The sequence below is a fragment of the Pseudorasbora parva genome, chromosome 3, assembly GCF_024679245.1.
Source record: "Pseudorasbora parva isolate DD20220531a chromosome 3, ASM2467924v1, whole genome shotgun sequence".
NCBI classification, from domain to species: Eukaryota; Metazoa; Chordata; class Actinopteri; order Cypriniformes; family Gobionidae; genus Pseudorasbora; species Pseudorasbora parva.
In genome coordinates this window covers 50,107,824-50,122,773 of record NC_090174.1, presented here as the reverse complement: position 1 = coordinate 50,122,773, position 14,950 = coordinate 50,107,824, and the positions used below count along the sequence as shown (strand labels likewise).

Below are 14,950 nucleotides of genomic sequence, written 5' to 3'. Positions count from 1 at the left end.
CTAATTCAACTAATGATGGGTTCTTTACTGTTGCAGAGACTCTTTGGATCGTAATCGCCATTCAAACCGCTCCTCTCCAGCTTCTGCTCCAGTCAGCTACCAGATCAGCAACCTGATCCGCTCAAACAGCCAGAACTCGACCGACTCTGGCAGACACCGCAGTGGCAGTGCCGACCGCAACCGAGAGCCTGAGAAAGAGCATTTGGAGCGCCAGCGAGAGTCAGGCATTTTAGGAGACGTAAAGGTGAAGGAAAGTCGTTCTCCAGGGAAGGAGATCACAGACAGACGGTCCTCAGATGACTCTCTCAAATCCATTCACAGATCGCCCTCTCCTTACTCGAAAAATGCCCTTAACGACGCAGGAATCAAGATGGGCATCCCACAACCGCTACCGATTAAAGAAAGTGAGAGGGATAGAAAGGAAACCAGCTCAGGGGATCTGCTACACAAGGTTAAGAACGACATGAAGATCAAGGAGGAACGCAAGGAAGAGCAGGACGTGATGGTGGTTGGTTCTGAAGCTGCCACTAAGCCTCAAGTCCCTCCTCCTCCACCACCTCATCAAACCACACCAATAGCTCATCACCACCCAGTACTATCCCACCAGCCTCCTCCGCCATCTCCTCGCTGTAGTGACCCTCCGACACCGGCCTCGCTTCACGGAGTCCCCATGCCCCACTCACTGCCGCTCACTCTTAGTGCCATGCATCAAATGGGAAGTCTGAATGCGCTTGAACGCACCCGCATGGCACCTTTCATGGGAGTGAGCCCTCTTGCAGCAGGTCGAGACCGCCTTCCACATCCGGCATTCTCCTGGGATCCTCTGCGAGAGGCTTACCGAAACCTCGACCTACAGCGGCGTATGGACTTCCAGCTTCGCTCTGAGCCTGGACACCGGTTCCCTGGCGTCTACGATCCAGAACGGCCCTATCGGGATCGGGAGCCACATGAATACTCGCACCACGAACACCTGCTGGAAGTTCGGCGGGAACAGGAGAGACTGAGGCAGCAGGCTGAAGAAAGGGAACGGTTGCATTTAAGGGAGGAACTGGATCGGGCAAGGCTTCACCAACTGCACCAGTCGCCCATCGAAGGACACTTACCCCACATGCCACCATTCATGTCGCACCTTGGCGGGATGCCGTACCCAAGGCTTAGCCCTTCAACAGGACACAACGGACTTCTTAACCGGACACCCCCAACCGCAGCACTAAGTGCCCCACCACCTCTGGTACCCTCTGGTGCTGCCAGACCAGCGTCGCCAAGACGGACTACGCCAATCACCACCCAGGATCCTCGGGAGTACTCGCCGTCACGCAACCCCAAAGAAGTGGAGGCACGGTAACATACTAGGAAGGAAAATGCCTCGCTTGAGTTGGACACAGGCAACATGCACTTATTTTCACACAAAGTAGAGTAAATGATAAATAAATGTGTAATTTGTACAAAGATTTGTACCTTGGAACAAGCACATCAACCGGCTTTTTTAACTGATTGGAGTAGAAGAAATGAGTTGATAGCTCCAACTCTTAGCTCCGAATATAAGATGTTAACATGAACTACCGAACAGAAATTTGATATTAATATATTAATCCAATGCCTTTTCAGTTTTCAAGTGAAAAGACATTCTGAAATTTGTTTGTACATTTCCTACCCTTCATGTACAGACATTTTTTTATGTATTTGCATTAAGTTTCATTCGTTCACTGCCCTGTATTTATCCTAGTGAGCTACTGGATATGGATGTCTACATATCTGAATTTGGTCTGGTATGAGCTCTATGGTACCTGGAGATATTCAGCACTGGCCATGTACAAAGTTACATTCAGAGGTTTTGTTTGTTTGTTTTTGAGATATGCAGACAAATATGCATTACAATTTTCTTGTTTGGTTTCTGTAAAATTTAAAGATATTGTAAATATCTTGTTGATATTAACTTGGAACGAAATGACATTGTACATTTGTTAGGCTTTTTAAATGTTTCTAAAAAACAATGAAATTAAACAAAACCACTTCCAGGTTGAAAACCATGGTGACGGAGCTGTCCAATCAAATGGGGGTGCGGTCATGGCGATGCAATCTATGCAAAGAGGATTAAGAGAGTTCTGATTGGACGGTTGTCAAAATGGAGTTCTAAAGTGAGAACCTGGATACCTGTTATTCATTTGTCCAATTAAGAGCCAATGAAACAAACAGCTATGAACTTCCGGGTCATAAAGGAACTGCTTTAGCAGTTAACACTTCTCCAGCCACAAAACCTGGACATCTGGGAAACATATTGGAATGGTTGGGGTGGCAATAGACTCTTTCTGTCGACCTTGTGGTGTTGTGCAGTTGTTTTTCTTAGACTCTTGTATACAAAACAAGTAGAGCTTTAGGCGTGAAAAAAATGAAAATGAACATTCATGGTTTAAAAATGTATGGAATAAAGGTTGGACCTTATATCTGCATATCTGTCTGCTAATTAATTCTAGTCTTCAGGATGGACTCACTGAATGTTGATAGTAAAGGATGGGTTAATCTCACTAAAGATAAAGAATGTCTAGGTCATGAGCAGTTTTTTGTGCATTCTTCACATTTATTTTCATGACAACGAAGCACATTTGACCCTATATCGAGAAAGAAATATTCTTATTATAATAGTAACAATAATCACTGTGTCTGATTTGTTTTTTAAGGGTTTATTTCTATTTAGAAGACATTTGTTTCAGTGCAGCAGATACCAACATGCTCAATATTTCACATTGTATTTTACAAATATACTTTGCAATTTAAATATTTATGCAAAAATTCCTTGAAAAATAAGGTTCATTTTCTTTATGCAAAACATTATTTTCCATTGTATTTGGGATGACAGTTTTCAACCGCATTGATTTTGACCAGATGCTTTGCAAAAAAAAATTGGAAACAAAATTCAGATAATGCCTATGTCAATTAGACTTTGTTCAGTTTATATATGCAGAATATCCTCCACAGTCACCATTGACTATATTTCCACAGGAAAGCGCTTTGTGTCAGCTCTGCTGTAGAGAGTTGGCTGAGAGTGGTGATGGGACAGGTCTGCAACACGATATTGATTTTCTGCAAGTGCAGCTTTTGAGTGTTTGTGTTGCAGGTAACTGGTATTGACTCTGAGGCTAGTGCTGTATTGACCTGCGGTCTGGACTCATTAATGGGAGTGACGCCTGCTAATGAGGGATGGATCAAGAAGACGAGGAAGAAGAAGTGAAAGAAACTGAAAAAGAATTGACCAAAGGTTGTCTGTCCTGCAAATAAGACGTGGAGAGTTTACTGTTCCTCTCGCGTTGACCGAGTCTCTGTCATTGCCTGGCTTTCTGACTTGCAATTTCATTCTCCCGCTCTCTCTATCTTCTCCCCAACTGACAAACAATTCATCCTCATAACCATCCCTAACTGGCTCCATCTGGCGTGCCACGCTCTGGCCTGCCCTCGGTCCCGGCCCTCACCTCAAGTAATGGCAGCATGCGTCAGGCAGTGTGCAGTCATTAGTGATGTTATTGAGAATCGATGGTCTCCCTGCTGCGTCTGCCAGCCTATCTGGACGTGCTGCTTCAGAGAGGGCCATCGCCGGATAGACGGACTGGGAAAGCTGCCGGGAGGTGTATTGGAAAGAGAGTTAAATCGGGATCCGTTTCAATTTGGCCATGCTGTAATTGAGAGGGTTATTCCATAGACACTGAGCATCTGTGTCTCTCTGGCCTTCTGCTGTCTCCCTCTAATCAGCTAGTTAGCACTTTCCAGACCTGGACCGGATAGAGAAACCAAAGAGAAAATGTTCTACTCCTGTAACAGTTTGCTTTCGTCCTTTCAAGGACTTCCACGTCTGGTTATTGTTCCATCCATCCAAGAAATGTTTGATTGTTTGGATGGTTGTCATTTTTCATGCTAGTCTAGGCCATAAATATTCTATCTAGCTGCAAAGAGCATTGTTCAAAAAAACGCCAGTTTTTCTGACAAAGTAACAATTTTGCTAGCAATATCTCAGTGTTAACAGACAGCTCTCTCCATAGACCGCTTTGTTTGGAAAAAGGTTCATTATTTTTCCACCCTGCGTAGTGGAGCAGAAATTACACACTTGACTTATCTTTTGTGCCGGCCAATTATCGGAGTATATAGTAAGCAAAAAACATTTTTAACATTGACATTCTCAATGTTAGCCTAAAATTATTTTAAAATATTACTATCTCATACATTTTATTGAACATGTTGGGCTAAAATCTGTATATATATATATATATATATATATATATATATATATATATATATATATATATATATATATATCATGTTATTTTTCTGTTATTATTATTTAATCAAATTTGTTAATCTGCTGCTTACAAATATATCAACATTATTGTTGAAGACCATCAGTTAGCATTTGTTTGTTTTTTTCTCTAGTTTTCCCAACCAATCCCAATTTTTTATTTTAACTAAAGTATTATGTAACCCTTGAAAAATGATGTCTAGCATTTTACCACAGTTTATTTAGATTTCTACATTTCATCAGCAGAAGTGGATGTTAAAATTCAGGTTGTAAGAAGTAAACTTGAGTGACAGAAAACTAAGACAAAATCGAAACTATACTTTTTTTCCCACTGTTATCCATCTATTTTCATCTACACCCTGAAAAGTATACACACTGATGGTAATACTAGTAGCAGAAAGTATATATAATTTACTCAATAACTGTGCTACTGTATATTGTCCAAATCCTTTGCAGACCATATAACCGAGTGAAGCTCTGACCTCAGACAGAGTGAATTCCAGACTGAAGTGATAAAATAGCATCTAAGTCTCTCTACACCTCGGCACTCCAGTAATGCTGTTGGAAAGAAACACATCCACTGCAAACAGAAACATATGAGGGAACGGAATGGAAACAAATAATCGTTCATTCTAAAAACAAGCAAGTAAATGAGATATGATGACATGAAGGGAGAAAATGAGAAAGAGTTGGGTGTAAAGATGAGTACAGTATGGGGAAAGAGAGAGAGAGAGAGAGAGAGAGAGAGAGAGAGAAATCCAGACAGACCAACTGAGCCCCAGCAGCCAAAATCATTTTTCCACTTTCATTCATTTTTTTAACTGATTTTTTTCCTCTTTCTTCATGCCTCAGTGAAAGCTCGCTGCCTGACTCCTCACACTCGCATACACAGGCATCATTGTGTATACAAACCATAAAAGCCAATGAGAATTTCTGCAGCTGGGTTCATCTGGCAGAGATGGAGGTTATAGTGGAGCGAAACTGCCATAATATTCAGACGACCTGCAATCTGTGCTGTCAGTACAGGGTGGAGGCAAAGAGTAAATTGAGGATATAGATGCTAATGATCAATATGAGCGTATAAGCTTTTTCATGCTCTGACATTTCTATTTGCTCAAAAATAATGTTAGGATTTTTTAAGTTAAGGTCTGATTGTTTGAGAAGATTTAGCCCATGTTGGTCAATGATGTAACTACATGCTCCGTAGCCAAAAAGCACCATTCTTTAATGTTGATTGTGTTTAATGAGGAATGAATAGCTGTCTCCAGGTATAGGCCAAAAATCTCTAAAAAGTGTTTGCAAGACTTCTCACATTAAACAGTGAAACTTTGATTTATTCCTTCAAGCAGTGTGTGAAATCCATAAACACTCACTGTGTTTGAGTCTCACAAATATATGGATGTCTGCTTGTCCACGGCACAATATGGCTTTCATATATGGAGTCATTTTAGGTCTGCAGTCAAATTCAGTGCATTATAATTGCATACACTCTAAAAAATGCTGGGTTAAAAACAACCCAAGTTGGGTTGAAAATGCACCGACCCAACAATTGGGTTGTTTTAACCCAATGGTTGAGTTGTTCTTACCCAGCAATTGGGTTGTCTTAAGCAACATTTAACCCAACCACTGGGTTAAAACAACTCAACCACTGGGTTAAAACAACTCAACCACTGGGTTAAAACAACTCAACCATTGGGTTAAAACAACTCAATTGTTGGGTTAGTGCATTTTCAACCCAACTTGGGTTCTTTTTAACCCAGCATTTTTTTATAGTGTATGATCCAAAAGAGAAATGTATTTTGGAGGGAAAACAAGCCTTTTATTTCAATTATTTATTTTAAAAGTTCATATTAATTATTATGTGTATGTAGGGGTGTGACGAGACACTTGGTTCAAGAGAACGAGACGAGATCTTTGCACTTAATTTGCAAAAATTGCTTTCGCAAACTTTCAAATTTGTGATTGCATGTAGGCCTACTCTTTGTATAGGGAGCGGCGGTGCTGACTGAGCAGTGAGCACACATTCTACAATTTAAGACATGCATCAGGCACTTAGGCTCTGTCGAGCAATCCTCCGCAATGATCTTGTGTCCATCGCCGTTAGCTTATCTTAGCATAATGAATGGAATCCTATGTTGCCAGCTAGCATGTCCCGAGTAGACATGTGCCGATTTTCGATAATGCGATTTATCACGATAATGAATATGCACGATATTGTTATCGTGGGCACCTTAAAATATCGTAAATAATAATTTATTAACAATTTATACTTTTTTTTATAATGCACTCAAGAATACTTTGCCCATCAACCGTATAAATGCTCAACAACGCTGTATTCTGCGTCAAAGGGACACGCGCTCAGATATAAACAAGCCCAACGTGCGTTTGCACATGACTGAACCGGTGAAGGAGACGCGCTGCTGAAGTGCCGCTCAGTGACAGCAGAGGGCGCTGATGAACTGCAGAATGAAGCTGGTTACCCCGGAAACCAGCAAACAAACAAAAAAACGCGTGTAGTTTTTAAAACAGCCATTCGTTTTTGTAATCTCAATGTTGTTCATCACAGCACCAAATACTTAATACTTAAAGACTTAATAGGCTATTTATTTTCAAATTTAAACATTTTATGTTTTAATCTGGACTACAACCCTAATAATTAGAACTGTTCTGATTATTTGTTATTGTTCAGTATAACTTTGAGATACGACTTCATTAGTTAACGTGTTAATTCATTATTCACCAAACTGACAATGAAAAATACTTATAAAGAATTAATCATTCTATGTTAATTTCTTAGTTACTTTTTAATAACATTAAAATCAAAATCAAAATAACTTTTAATGGACCTAAGATAAAACTAACAATGATCAGTATTTCTTAACTAACATTAACAAAAACATTATACTTTCTGTACCAACTGTAGCTATTGCTCAATCTTAGTTAATGCATTAAGTAATGAGACCTTATTGTAATTTGTACCTGTTGTTCTTTATAGCCTAATTCTTTTGCACTTTAATCTGTTTGAAAATTGTACTTTTACAGCTCTGAAAAAAATCAAGAGACCACTTAACATTGATTTCTCAAGAGGGGTCTCTTAATTTTTTTCCAGAGCTGTATATATTTTTGGTGCATTATTGTATTTAAACATTCAGTTATTTTTGTTCTTACAAAAATAGTTCTTAAAGCTGTTATGCTATGGCAACACTTTTTTTTTTTGCAACTTATTTAAATATTGTGATAATATCGTATATCGTGATAAAACTTCATCAATTAATCGCAGCATGAAAAATTGATATCGGCACATGCCTAGTCCCGAGTAAAAAAAAAAAAAAAAAACGAATTACTTCTTGTGGCCTGTATATTCACAAAAAATACAAATAACGATGCAGATTAAGACTAGGCCATTTCCTAGGCAGATATTGATTTGGGACTATATTATGGGGAAGCACAGGTGAAGCACTGCTACTTGGGCGCAGCGATATCAATCTCATCCTCACGTCCTCCGGTTGTTGAGAGATTGCAATGTGTTGCGTGATATCTTTGCGTTATCGTGAGATAGCTTTTCACTCAATAAGAAATCTCATCCCACCCCAAGTATGTATCTTATTGAATTGAAAGTTTACTGTGCATTCACACCGCCAGCGGCGAGAGCCGGAAGGTCGTTCATTTTCAATGGGAGCCAGTGGCGAGCTCCGGCAGGAGCGGCGCAGCGAGTCTTGGACGAACTTTATCGTAATGAGCTTTGGCGCGTTTCGGCAGCAACCGGCGGCAACCAATTGGAATGTAGAAGTGCTCCGCTTGAGAGAAATCAAGCCTGCCGTATCCCTCTCAGAAACGGAAGCTTTCGCACCTCAATCGCCCCCTGGTGAGCGGTCCCAGTATAGCCGCCCCTCTGTGTTTTCTAATGGATGCGAGGCAAACTAAACAATAAAATTACACTTCAAATATTTTTTCCCCAAAGTTAGTTTATGTCACTGAAGGCAGTTATCATCACGATGATTTCATTTCAAGTGTTCGTTTTTAAAATAAGTTTAGTTTTAGTTAGTTATTTGATGCTTTAAAAACGGTGTGTGTGACGTCATGATTGACAGCTGAGATCGACCTTTTTTCTGAGTGAGGTTGTCACTGAGGCACTAACAGACTTTTTTCGGGATTTTTTGGGAGCAGATTGGAGCTTTAGCTTTAATTTCTACATTTCCGTAACTGTTTATTTCACATCAACATAATGAATTGTTCTGCATCTGCGAGAGTGTGGGCGGGCTTTTGATATCGCGACTGTACTTCCTGCTCTACTTCCTGCTCTCTACTGCGCAACTCCAGTCCCAAAATCTCTACTGCGCAGACTCGGTTCCAAGATGTCCGCGCCGTGCAGGCCGCCTGAAAACTTCAAATCTGGCAAGCGGAAACAGATGATGTCGCGTCGTCCATATTTTTTTACGGCCTATGAGAGAAATCCAGAGAACGCAGGCTTGTAAAACTTTGGTCCCGACCACATTAGTTCCCATGCCAAATAGAGGAGAAGTTGATCATTGCTGAGGGGGTTTCCCTATCATTTATGACCTGATCATTCATAGTGATGTGTATTTGTTAAGAAGGCGCTCAACACTATTTTATAGGCGCTAGGCGCTTGTTTTTCGGCGGAAATGCAATTCATTCATACTTTCACATTGAAACGATTTCATGAGGTTAACTTATACCCTGCTTGTGGTCAGTCTGCTCATCAACATGCTTGTTTGCTTTGCGGCCTCTTTAAATACAGTTTTAAAAAAGACCAATCATTCAATCTACATCAGAGCGGCAGCGCGTCCATGAAGCTTTCTACAGCGTCATTGGCAGGTGGCAGCTTTCCTGTAGCTCAAACAGTAGAGCATGGCGCTAGCAACGCCAAGGTCATGGGTTCGATTCCCAGGGAAAGCAAGAATTGACAAAAATGTAAAATATGTACCTTGAATGCAATGTAAGTAGCTTTGGATAAAAGTGTCTGCCAAATGCATAAAAGTAAATGGCCAGAGTGAATTTTGATGCTCTCACCGGCGGCGGTTTGAACGCACAGTAAGGTCGGTAAGATTTTTTAGAAGAAGGCTGCATTTATTTGTTAAAATTAATTTATTTAATTAATTTATTGAATAAATTATTTCAATTTTATGTTTTACTATATTTTGAAACGTAATATATTCCTGTAATGGCAAAGCTGAATTTCAGTGTCAGTGTGTATGAGCCTTGTGACAGAAATCATTCTTTCAAGATTCATTGATGAAAAGAAAGATTTTTAAAAACAGCATTTATTTGAAACTGAAACATTAGAAATGTCCCTACTGTCACATTTGATTAATCCTTTCTGGAAAAATAATAATAATAATGTGCCAACCCCAGATTTTTGATCAGTAGTGTATATTGTAAGTACACTGTAAAAAAATATTGTTGGTTTAACTTAAAAAAGTAAGTAACCTGGTTGCTGATTGAGTTTATTGAAATAAAAAATTTGAGTTGATACAATGAAAATTAGTTTAATAAATAGATACAAATATTATTGTATCTGAACAACATAAAAAAATTGATAAATCAAGAAAAAAGCACAATTTGGCATGTTTCACTGCGTCTTCACAAATAAAACGCATAATTACCCAATATACTTACAAAATATTTGAATAATATTTGAATAAAGGCTGTCGATTCTTAGAAATGTTCAGTGCATTAACTCCAATTTCAATATATTCAAACTTTTGAGAAATATATTTTTGATTTTTTTTTTTTTTTTTTTACAGTTTAGGGCTTTTAACTTTATAATGTAAGTTGTCCTGATTTTCTTTTACAATAAAACAAATCCCTTAGACCGACACTAAAAGGCCTGAGCCATGGCTCTTTTAACTTGGGTCAGTAAGCAATCACTCAAAATAGCCTAACACATGGCAGTAGGTTTTGCTGGGCCAGGCGACACAGCATTTTCTCTCCAATGTTTTACTACTCTTCTGACACAGTTGGTTATATGGAGGCCGCATATGGCCTAGGCCTGCGATGCAAATGTGTGCTTTTAAAAATCTCTTAATCTGTGTGTTTTCACTCCTGACATATGACGAACAACAAACATCTGACAAATGCCCTGCACTTGACCCAGTGTCTTTTAAGCTGGCTTTGTACAGTATTCAGAGCTGTATGACTGCTGGAGGGGGAGATGGGAGGGCGCTTGCATGCACACCCTTAGCTAAATGATTGCAGATGCCTGGCTTGAGCTCAAAAGCTCTGCATTCCTCCCGTCGAAAAGACATTAGACCAGTTCTGCTCTTGCCTATACTGTCTGGCAGTCTGCTTTAAAAAAAAAAAAAACACTTATCTGTTATCACCACATGAACACATAACAATCCCCGTATCTTATCTCTCCCTGTTCACTAATGTCATATAGCTTAAGGGCAGGTTCTGTAGTAGTTGCGCAAATGCCTGGCTAGTCAGCAAAGTGCATTGACCGGAGCATGTTTATAATTTCAAATATCTGCATTTCCATAGAACTGCATTTCACATGAAAAGACGGCATATCGCTCCCTGGCACCCGACCATCAAAGGTTGCTCTCGTAGTGTGCATATGCATGTAAAACCATCCCATAACCGGCACGTTAGATTTGCTGGCTAACCACTCCTGGCTGTAGACATCCGATTATCAGCCTAAACCCGCCATTACACAGTGGCTCAACCATCAGCGTTCGGCTTCTGTTGACAACTGGCTATTTAACACATCAAAACAACAAGTGCTGCTATCAAGCCCAACCTCTCCAGGACGGGTTACTCCGTCGCCCAAGAATGCTTCTTATCTTTTGCTTTCGGCTTGCTAGTTTTAGTCACACGGCATGTGTTGGCACTCCCTTTCTTCTTCCGAGGACTCAATGTAAGCCAGCATGGAAAGGTCAAAGGAGAAGTTGGCCAACTTATAAACAAATACCAATGGCTTATGCAAAAAAAGAGGTTTCCATAGAAGCGATTTTATGGAAATGTGTACCTATGGAAATACTTCAAACGATGCAAAAACTATATTTCCTTAATCTATCTTTGGTTTGTTTACCATTGAACATATCTTAACATCAGTTTTAAAAAAAGGTCATAATTCTGAATAGCCATATTTATCGGTATACAGTGCTTGACATTAACACCCACCGAATGCAGTAGATTTCAGCAGTGCCGTGTAACTCAGTCACTTCAATAGACACTTTGGTGTGTTGAATTTTATATATACATATATATATATATATAGAGAGAGAGAGAGAGAGAGAGAGAGAGAGAGAGAGAGAGAGAGAGAGAGAGAGAGAGAGAGAGAGAGAGAGAGAGAGAGAGTGTCAGGGTTCTTCCCTGGCAGCTCTGTCTGTTTTGTCTTTGTTTAATGTTTCTATGTTTGTGTTGTGTCTTAGTGCATGGATCTGTCTCTCTCTGTGTTTGTCATGTGTTCCTCTTGTCCTACCTCCTTGTTTGCTGTTACCACGCCCCCTTGTTTAGTCTGGTCTAGTCCTCGTTTCACTAATTGTGCTCACCTGTTCCTCATGTGCTCTGGTCCCTTTATATTGTGCTACCTTCCCTCATGTCTTTGCTGGTTCGTTGTGTATGTTTGTGAGCGTTTGCTTGTGCGTACATGTCTCTAGCTCCTTGTCTAGCCTAGTCTAGCCTTTTCTAGTTTTAGTGTCTCCTGTTTTTCTAGCTTTGAATTTATTTTCAGTTTTTTTTCTTTGTTCCTGAGTTTTTGAGTCTAGTGAAGGTTCTGTCTTTATTTTTGCTTGTTTTCTCCAGGTCTTAGTTTGGTATTTTTCTTCTAGCCTTATTGTTTAGTTTTCTTGGTTCTGATAGCTTACCTTTTTATTTTTTCTGTTTTCCACTTTTATTTTCTCAGTTCAGTCTTTTTATAGAGATTGGTTTTGTTTTATTTTTCTTCATTTTCTAGCTCCAGTTTTTATTTTAAGTTTTTGTTTAATTTAGTCATAGTTCTTAGTTTGTCTGTTTCTTGTTGTCTTGTCTAGAGTCTTGTCGTGTGTGTGTGTCCTGTGTTGTTTTCTGTCCAGTATTTTTTCCCTGGCTGCTGTCTCCACTGCATGTCAGCCAAGACTCCTGCTTCGGTGAGAACATCAAGCCTCAGGTTCCTGCCTGGATTGGTCCAACACCGCCCTGCCTGGTGTTGCCTCCCAAGCTGTCGTGAAGGTCATTGGCTGCCTGGACTGGTCTCAGTGGTCATCCTCCCCTGCCCGTCATCGTCGTGTCTTTCCCCTGCCCTGGTGTTTGGACTGTCACTCATCCACTACCCCATTGTGTCTGTTGATCTGTCTTGTTAATAAACTGTCCTTGTTCACTCTGCATCTGGGTCCTCCACTTCCTGATCCCTGACAGAGAGAGGATCTTCTTTGCATCACAGAAATAAATAATAATTTAAAGTATAATAAATTGAAAACCAAATATTTTAAATTGTATACAATAAAATTCTGTATTTTCGATCAAATAAATGCATGAGCAGAAGAAACTTCTTTCAAAAACATTACAAATAGTAATGTGTCCAAACTTTTGACCTGTACTGTATAAACTTCCTGAGTTGCCGCTGCTCAGTACTAAATTTAGTTATTTTTTAACAGTCAAATCCACACAAAATAATGAGTATTCTAGTAAACACAGTCAGTTATGTTTTAAATGAACATAAACAGTTGAGAAAATAAAATGCATGTGTAAGGCCAGAGACACACTGCAAGCGTGGCGTTTCTGTTTTCTCTGTCTCTGTCTGACGCGGCGCTGCTGCTGCTATTGATGTACAGGGAACCCCTATGCTTCATGTTAAATATAAATATATTGCCTATTGATACAGCAAAGACAACGTCGGCAGTAGCCTATTGGCCATACATATCTATGGTATTGACGGCAAAATAGGGCTACACTATATTTTGTTCTGTATTGACAGGTTTAATATTTCAAAATCGATAATTATGTTGTTTTTTATTATTACAATTTTTTATTATTAGGCCTATCTCTGCATTTATGTTAACCTACAGACTTTCAAACATGAAAATGTCATTTATTAATATGTATTCGTGTCAAAATGGCATATAAACATCTTTTCCTATGCTATTTTGCCTAGAAACGCTTCCAACACGCTCGCGTGTCGCGTGAAAAATAGGCGTCTCTTCTATTTGAAGCATGCACGCGTTTTCCGCGCGGCTTGGACCGCGCTTGGGACGCAGGCAGTATGCAAGCTCTAACCGGTTAACATGGGAGCCGAAATAAAAACGGACACGCCATGCAGCCGAGACGCTCACGGCACGCTTGCAGTGTGTCCCCGGCCTAATAGTATAATGGATCAGTGTTTCAGGTCTTAAAGCTACACTGTGTGATATTTTCCCCCATGGCTTCCAGCTCGACCTCGTTCATGACTGCCTTCGAGTGTTAAAACGCGAAAAGCGAAGCTTGAATTTACACATATGTCCTTCTTTGGCTGATAGACTTTCGAGATGGAGGAGCAACATGGCGACCAGCATTCGAACCCCTCACCCGTATGTATTTTCAATGGAAAATTATAAACTTACGAGAATACTTTATTACTTGAAAGAAGTAAATATAAATTATTGAGCACATATATTTTTGAAAGAACTAAGTGTTTTTAGCTAAGAATAAACTAAAAAAGTTACACAGTGTAGCTTTAAAGTGACAGCAGCCTAATATACCTGCTGCCAAATTATGATATAATATTAAAAATATCTATATGGCAGTTTTTTTCCCATGGAATCGATGTCAAAATTGTGGCCAGTGAAAACGCTGAGTGGCTAATAACTTTGAAAGACCACACGTCACAGCGGCTGGAGCAAAAAAAGCTAATGTCAAACCCTATTTGTTAATATATAATTGATATATTTTAAACTAAGCTTATTTTTCCTGTAATAAGCATAAATAAAAAGTGGTTCATAGACCAAATATAAGCTAAACTATTTGCCAGTGTGATAAAAATTAAAGATTATTTGAAGACAAGTTCATTTCTTTAATGCAGTTCACATTTAAATGTATTTTGTTTAAAGGATGTTTAAATGTTTCTATACTGGAAAACAACATCATATGGTAATTTTTTTTATTATTTTGCACTGAACTTTACCATTTTGTTGATGTAAATGTCATTTGTTTATCCTATGGGTTCTTTTAAATGTATTTTTTTTTTATTGAGTTTTGATTCGTTGTGTTTCACCTGCTTTGCAGTTTTTCCTTGTGAATCTCCCACACCAAACCAAAACTGTATGGTTAAGACACCACACAAATACAAATCACGCCTCCATTATCTTCTGTGTCCAGAATGGCGAAACTTTTATATGGAACGGCCATAATAATCCAACATGGATTACATTTTTACACATGCAGGCATAAATTTGTTCACTCTGAAGCTGTTTGTGAGAGATAAAATGTCCATCATGCATAAAAATGGCAGGCGCTCTGTGCCATGTTCCTGTTGTGTTGTTCTGCGTTAGCATTGAATCTCACATTAATTAACGCTGCTCTTTCACCTGCTATCAGTTTCGTGTCCTTCTGTGCTTTATTTGGGTTGCTCATTATTTTCTTTCCCAGAGAAATATGCCTAATACCTACAAGCTGTGTGCCATCACAAATGGTGCACGCCCCGGCATAATGTCCTTTGTTGTTGCCAAATGGTTTTTTAATGAAAAGTTT

The 14,950-nt window shown here is 39.4% G+C and overlaps 1 protein-coding gene across 10 annotated transcripts in view; it reads left to right on the top strand.

Annotated features, from left to right (window-relative positions):
• Positions 1 to 2,450, top strand: part of fbrsl1 (fibrosin-like 1) — a 372,630-nt gene extending 370,180 nt beyond the window's left edge. For all 10 annotated transcript variants that reach the window (XM_067439376.1, XM_067439374.1, XM_067439373.1 and 7 more), the window contains one exon: positions 37 to 2,450. In XM_067439376.1, coding sequence (XP_067295477.1) covers positions 37 to 1,345 — 1,309 coding nt within the window. In that variant the 3' untranslated portion in view covers positions 1,346 to 2,450. The remainder of the gene's footprint in view (positions 1 to 36) is intronic.
• The last annotated feature ends 12,500 nt before the right edge of the window (positions 2,451 to 14,950 follow it).